At 46.0% G+C, this 7310-nt stretch overlaps 1 protein-coding gene and 1 long non-coding RNA gene across 6 annotated transcripts; both read right to left on the bottom strand.

Moving 5' to 3' along the window:
* Nucleotides 1-1296: 1296 nt before the first annotated feature.
* On the bottom strand, nucleotides 1297-5112 carry LOC119324045. Of its 5 annotated transcripts, none has more exons than XR_005156737.1 (4): nucleotides 3275-5112; nucleotides 2580-2639; nucleotides 2360-2480; nucleotides 1297-1554 (listed from the first exon to the last, which is right to left on the bottom strand). It is a non-coding gene; the product is annotated as an uncharacterized LOC119324045 (long non-coding RNA). The 5 variants fall into 5 exon arrangements; XR_005156738.1 differs by lacking the exon at nucleotides 1297-1554 and having other exon boundaries at nucleotides 1707-2480; nucleotides 3275-3371; nucleotides 3545-5112; XR_005156739.1 differs by lacking the exon at nucleotides 1297-1554 and adding an exon at nucleotides 1707-2078.
* A 97-nt stretch (nucleotides 5113-5209) lies between these two features.
* Nucleotides 5210-6794, bottom strand: LOC119324044. Its single transcript, XM_037597775.1, has one exon. It carries the CDS (start codon nucleotides 6705-6707, stop codon nucleotides 5541-5543), a length of 1167 nt encoding a protein of 388 aa, XP_037453672.1. The 5' UTR covers nucleotides 6708-6794; the 3' UTR covers nucleotides 5210-5540.
* Between the last annotated feature and the right edge of the window lie 516 nt (nucleotides 6795-7310).

Consider the following 7310-nt stretch of genomic DNA (forward strand, 5'->3'; position numbering starts at 1 on the left):
GATCGCCAAGTTGGACGCGGAATCGGCGAAGAGGAGGGAACGGAGAGCGGTCGTCAAGCTCAATGCCGCCACGGCCAAGTTCGCCGCCCAGCGCGAGGAGCTGGATGCCGCGCGGCGCAAGGCCGCTGCCGACGAGAAGGAGGACCTCGTCAACAAAGCGCACGCCATCCTAATGCTTGGCATGGGGCGTCCTCGTCAACAAAGCTCAATGCCGCCGCTGCCGACATGGAGGAGGCGGCCCGGCAAAGGCAGCTAGACATCGAGGCCGACAACGTCAAGGCCAGGCAGAGGCAGCTCGACATCGAGGCCACCAATGCCGCCACCAAAGCGAAGAAGGTGGCTCTTGCGATCATGAGCGTGAACTTGTCGAAGATGAGCGACAAGATGAGGGCCTGGTTCGAAGCCAGGCAGAAGGAGATGCTCGACGCCGAAGGCCTGAACTAGGTCGCCCGATCGGCGTGGCCGTTCTTTTTTAGGCTGGCAAGGGTGCCGTCCGCCCGTCAGGGCCACTGCCGGTGTGCCGGCGAGAAAACATTCATTTTGGAGGCCGGCAGTGTTGTCGGCCGCTGGCATGTGTTGCCGGCGAGGAGAACTATTCATTTTGGAGGCTGGCTGTGTTGCCGGCCGCTGGCTGATGCCGGCGATGGACGTGTAGGCCGCTGGCTCTGTTGCCGGCATGATGAACCGGGGCCGCTGGCCTGAAGTAGGGCTTCGCATTTGAAACCTTGCTTTTATTAGTTTTTTAACTACACGCAGACAGGATGGAGCAAATGGACGCGGCCGCGCGCTGGGCGCACGGCCACCGCATCCCAGGACACGCCCGGACACGACCCCAAATTCCTACTCAAACGGACAAAATCCGGACAAAACGGACGTCCGTTTAGGGTCACGCGCGGTGGAGTTGGCCTAACCATCTTCAGATATGGTTCGAAAATGCATGCGTCTGCAGCGGTATAATCCAGCCTGACCGCAGTCCGCAGTGGTGCCTTCGTCCCCTTGCGTTTGTATTGCCAGATCTTTGAGCTTCCTCAAAATCAATACGCGGACTCCTCCCTGCTGCCTCCTTCCTTTCTGCCATCGAGCATGCCATGTTGGCGGCCAGATCCGCGCCTGCTCGTCGAGGTTGGACCTTGGTGAGTGCCGACCCCGCGCCCGGCGCCGGCCCGACCAACCTTGGTGAGTGCACTGCAGTTCAGGGTTCAGAAAACTTCACTGCACTTGCCAACGGTTCAGGGTTCAGAAACTTCAGATTTGCTTCCTAATTTTCTATGCATGTACTCCCATGGCATGGCCTCCTAATTTTCTATGCACGTCAAGACGCTAAAGATAATCTTGATGCATTACTGGCATTTTGATCTCTGAATGCTGTTAAAGATTATCAAGAATGCTAGTTTGACATTTGGATCTCTGAATGATGTTAATGGTTATCAAGATGCACATTATCAACCAAGAATGCTAGTTTGACATTTTTGATCTCTGAATGCTAGTCTGGCCCATCAACGACGACGGCTCCTCCTCGTGTTCATCGACCTCATGCACAAGTGCTCTGCAAGTCTGCATTGGGTAATTTTTTTTCATATTTACTGTCAAGTTGGATCTTTACTGTAACAAAATGAACATTGGTTAGTGTATGGTGCACAAGTACCGTCGATTCTGTTTTTATACCGTGCATGGTGCCCAACTACTTAAGTCAAGATTCAATAAGCTTGAGGGTACAGCAAGTTACAGCAGTGTTAATTTCTGAATAATTGTTTACAGTAAGCAGAATTGGTTAGGTCTGATTTGTACTGTAAGTACTGTCAAGTCTGACTTGTCAATGAAAACCAGTAATTTTGCTTGGCTCATTTGCATGGACAGAGTCTACTTGGAGTATGTGTTCATGGACACCTCCCTACCTACTCAAGAGATGATTGAACGGACGCCTCTAGGGATTGGCACCAACCATTTTTATTCTTATTTTTCAACACATTGCTTCCTGAACAGGTATGAATCTGAAAGTAAGGGTACTTCCTTGGCATCAGTTGGTGCGGGCATGGGTGCATCCAGTTCCAGTGTTGGTGGCTTGAGATCAATGTACTCTGACAGTGTTTATGGTTTTGCATCAGAGCATCAGAATAATTACAAGAGTTATACTGCAGAATGATTTTGCATCAGCGCATCAGAATGATTTTGCATCTGAAATTTCTATTTGAATCAGAGCATCAGACTAAGTGCTCAGAATTTTCCAACAAACTTTACTCAATTTGAATTTCAATTACCACTCCGCACTTGTACTGCAGAAATTGCTCAGGATTTCAAAAAGGTATGCAGCCACAGCCTGGAAATCGCAGAAAAAAAGGGAATAAACTTCAGCGCATACCTAGTCAAAGAAGGTGTCCACTTGTCATGAGGAAGTGGAAGTGCAGGTCAATGCCCGTAGGAGCCTACAAAGCATGGAAGCAGAGCATAATGTGCACATCCAGAGGAAGCCTGGCTGCGGTCTGCATGAAGCATAACAAGCAAATGTAACACCTGACATCAATCTAAGCATGGATACCGTGCTAAACAGAGGGTGAATAACAACATGGCTTTATTCGTACCAGTTAGCTTGCTCAACTTTATCCATAACTGCCCTCTGCTTGCTTCCATGCACCAAATTCCTACACATAAAAAGCTCTATTAAGACTGTTTCCGTTAGAGGAAAGCTCTGGTAAAACCAAAAGAAAGGACAAACTAAATATTAGTCTGAGTAGATCACCATCAATTAGCTAGCGGCTTTAAATTCCACATCTAATTGCTTACATGGCATATATATGGAAGGAAAACAGAGAAATATGTTTGTTTACATTCGATTATCAACTCCAGAAAAAAAAGTGATGGCATGCATGATTGACTTAATAAAACTGTATAGATGAAGATGAAAACACATAATTCACATACTGCATAGCGCCTCGATCATTTGCGGCTTTCTATTAAAATAATAAGAAATTGCAGCACTAGCTTGTGCTAAATTCAACTGTCGGTTGAACAGCAGCTTCTTTGCCCAAATATTTTCAACCCATTCTCCGGCAACAGTGCTCATAGAGGTGGAGTAAAAGCAAAGACCATTTGATAACACCAGAAGTTTCCCAGCGTACAAAAGAAAGTTTAGACCACAGGTTCCTATCCTAGAGTAAGCGAAAAAGAAAATGCTCTAGTGTGAAAGTAAATTATCATGCAAGTATCAGGTTCAGAAGGATTTCACAACTTGCAAAATTCAGAAGGAGAAAGGCATCATCAACACTTGAATAAATACTTGTAACTGAAGGAAGTCTCAGGCATCATCAACTAACAGAGCCTTCAGAATCATCTGTAGTATAGCAAATCCCCAGCCACCATGCTTGGTCGATCTCCTGAAAGAAGAAAGAACTAAGCATCTATATCTAGTTTCATCACTTCTTCTCAAGAAAGTAAGAAAGCCCCATGAATCTACAACATTCAGTAAATCAGTCAGTATGCTCTTTATTGCCCATCCAATTCTTACTCAAGGTCTCAAGGAAACTACTTTAAAAAAAATCATACTCACTTGGCAAGTCACTTCATTCCTTAATAGACTCCTTCCCCTCGCCTTCATTGCATTAATATTATTTCTATAATTCCCACAGGCTAAACTAGGTACTAGAGAAGAAACACACAACTGATCTTCATTTCAAATCAGAGCTCTGCGCCAATAATAGCATGTGCCCATCTCCTTTGTGTTACTGCAAGCACACAGCTGTGATCTCATTTATTCCAATTTCTACAGCCTAACATCAGGAATAAACATATGATCACCATCCTCTCCTCACACATCGTAGACCAGCATGTCTACAGTTTCTGTGTTTGCAATTCTCCAAGATTCTATAACTACGGACTACGCTCACTATCTTATCTGACAGCTAGTACTAGCATACATAGACTGAGATTTAACTGAAAAAAGTGTACGAAAAGATGACATTCACTATAACTGAGAGAAATAATACTGCATTCTCTTAAATGTTAAGACCAAGCTTGGTTAATCATCTCTGGTACAATCTCTTTGCTAAGGTAACAGTCTTCGACATCTTCATTCTCTTTTCTCCAATTCCAGCCTACATGTTTTCAGAAGAGATTGTAACCAACACAACTGAAGCAAATATAAAAGAGCATCTAGAAATGCAAAAAAAAAATAAAACAGAGGATAGTACATAGATCTACCTGACTATCCCTACAAAATTATGCCAAGGCATAAAGATATCCTAGCATCTATATAAATAGTGCTAATATGGAACAAAAATAGTTAACAGGTATGGCAGAGAATAACATGATAATGCCATGACCCTTTTTAAGATTACCTTAACATAAGTTCCTTCATAGTGTATGAAATGCCCTCTATTTTTCGGAACCATACCATACAAGCATCATTTTGTGTATCCGGTACAAATACAAGGGTCTTTGAAATATCCGTTAAGTAGTGCTAGATGGGTAGGCTGTCAACAAAATGCTACTAGCCAACTACTGAAGTATTAAGTTTTGACAAAAGATGCTCTGAGAAAAAGTATCAGCGAGTGGCCATCCAAGAATATAAGAGAAAAATAAACGAAAAAACTGATACAGACTACTAGTAAACAATGACCTGCTTTCACAACAGTTAATATCTTACAAACAAAGCTACTGCAGGAGAATGAAGAGTTTCAGCTTAGAGGAAGCAAATAAACAGAGTAGATCAAAACTGCAATCTCAACAGTGACTAACACGTTAATTCCAGATTTGTTTCCACCAAAAAAGATGTTTAACGAATTTTGGGGCTTCATATCATCTTCATGGCAAAAAAGAGAACCTTTTTTCATGGAAAGATAGATTGACTCAGGATTGCATTGAAAGCTGCAATGGCAATTGAGAACATAAACATATAGGGCATGCAAATATACTCTTCATTAATATATTTGAAAGCATTTGTAGAATGCCCTGATGTCACACTCTTAGTTCTAGTATGCATGACAATATGACATCAAGATGGACAGGTTAATTGCAGTGTAATTCTTTCTTCTGTACTGAATGATGCAATGGACATACAAGGGCTCACGATAAAACTATCAGTTTCATTAAGGACCAGCAACACTATATTAGCATGTACTCCCTCCGTTCCAAATTACTTGTCTTGGATTTGTCTAGATACGGATGTATCTAGCATTAAAATGAGTCTAGATACATCTGTATTTAGACAAATCCAAGACAAGTAATTCGGAACGGAGGGAGTACTTGACATACTATAGCAGACAACCAACATCCACTCAGGCACACAGACAGAGATTACCAGCTCACTACACATAGGGTAAACTTCTTTGCGCCATATGCAGTTACAAATTCTCCTGGACCATTATTGGTCATGTAATTCTGAAATTAGAAGGCACTTCCCTACAAGTGGCAGCATAGTTTCCGGCGAGGTGGGGGCATCTTCCTTGTGAGGGCATACAAACTTTTCCATGAAAATCTTCTGTCACCAAGGCTGCTGAATAGTGGTTCCACTCATGCTCTAGCAATCCATTTTCCTGCTTCTTGGTTCATGTAAATCTGAATGTAGCAGGCACCTGCCCTGTGCAAGCAGCTGCATAGTCTTCAGCAAGGTGTGGTGCAGCTTGCTTGTGAGGGCATATGAACTTCTCCACAAATACCTTCTCGCTGACCACAACCATACTGTAGTAGTCTCTGCCATGATTTAGCAATCCATTTTCCTTAAGAAATTTCACAACATGGTAGCGGGGTCTGAGCCGGCCCTCCAGGCTGCAAGTGAGCATAGCGGGGCGATGAGCAATGTAGGCCGGCTCCAACCCCACCTCAGAGATTAGGAAGTCTGACATACGCTGCAGCACGTCATTTGATCTTGCCAGCAAAATCAGAGCCTTGGACACAGCAATGCCAACCTCGGTATCTGACCACCTAAGTGTCCTCTTCAAGTAGTCCACTCTGGCAGCGATCTTGTCCTCGCTGAAGCATGAGACGGTGTGCAGCGCTTGCCTGAACATTCCTGAGCCACGGGGCACACCTAAACGTTCGGCGCACGCAACCATCGCCAGGACACGCTCTGGTTTGGCGCTAAGCATCCTTGGCTCACGGATGAACAGCTTGGCAATATCACAAGCACCTAGCCCGCACTCTGCTAGGAGCTTGACATTTGGCTTGACCACCCTCTCGAGGTCAGAGTGGAGGAAGAAGTGGCCATGTTTGAGCGGCCGGACCATGTTCTCGATGGAGCCGAAGAGTGGAAGGTAGTACTCTAGCTTGGAGACGAAGGATCTGCGGCGGAAGTTGTCAGGGACGAGCGAGAGGAGGCGCGCAATCTCAGCTTGTGACAGGCCGAGGCCGGTGAGCCCAACGACGATGGGGGACAAGGTTGTCTCCACGCCGGCGCAGAGGATCAGCGGGTCCCTGGCGACGACGGCCGCGACATCAGCGCCCGAGAGGCCGAGGCCGGCAAGGAAGGCAAGCACGGCATCTGGCTTGCCCGGGGACTTGAGGTGGGAGATCTTGGCGGAGGCCTTGAGTGCCTGGGCACGGGTGAGGCCGCAGGTCTCGACGAGGTAGTCGTCGACGGCGAAGCTAGGGTTTGAAGAAATGCGGGGGGCAGCGGCGGCGGAGAGGAGGCGGTGGAGAGAGAGGAGTGGTGAGGCGGAAGGAGAGGGCGCGGCGAAGAGGAGATGGGAGAGGACGCGCTGCCGGAGGTGGAGCATGGCGCCGCGACGGCGGAGCGGCGGCGGCGGTCGGTGGGGAATTTGAGTGGCGTCGGATGTGTCTCCGCTGGTGTGGATTGTCAAAGGAACAGAACTTGGCTGGGCCAAATTACCATCCAATCCCTGCCATCCAAATGACATCCAACGGTGTATTTCCATCCACACGTTGCCCATGGCAAAGCAGCGTCCATGAGAGCCCAAATATAACTGCACGCGAAAACATCTACTCCCTTCGTCCCATAATATAAAAGCGGTTTTGACACTAGTGTAGTGTCAAAAACCAAATCAGTGTGGTACTATATTATACATAAAACCAAATCTAAATCATACCTGTCAAAAAATTCTATTATACAGAACATAACTGTTTTCTTTGACAAAAACCATCAAGCGAGCCGAAATTTCCGCCGCTCCGCTACATTATAAGAAGGGAGTTGCCTGGTTAATAAAAAAAATCGGCGGAAATAACCACCAGGCCACAATGGCAAGGTTAATATGAAGTCGAGCACATGCTACAACAAGTGACAAACGTCAATACGAGCACAACATTGTCATTGTCATGGCCCTCAACGACGGGGCTTTGTCATAGCTAGCCAACAATACAAG

This window comes from Triticum dicoccoides, chromosome 6B, assembly GCF_002162155.2.
Source record: "Triticum dicoccoides isolate Atlit2015 ecotype Zavitan chromosome 6B, WEW_v2.0, whole genome shotgun sequence".
In the NCBI taxonomy this organism is placed as follows: Eukaryota; Viridiplantae; Streptophyta; class Magnoliopsida; order Poales; family Poaceae; genus Triticum; species Triticum dicoccoides.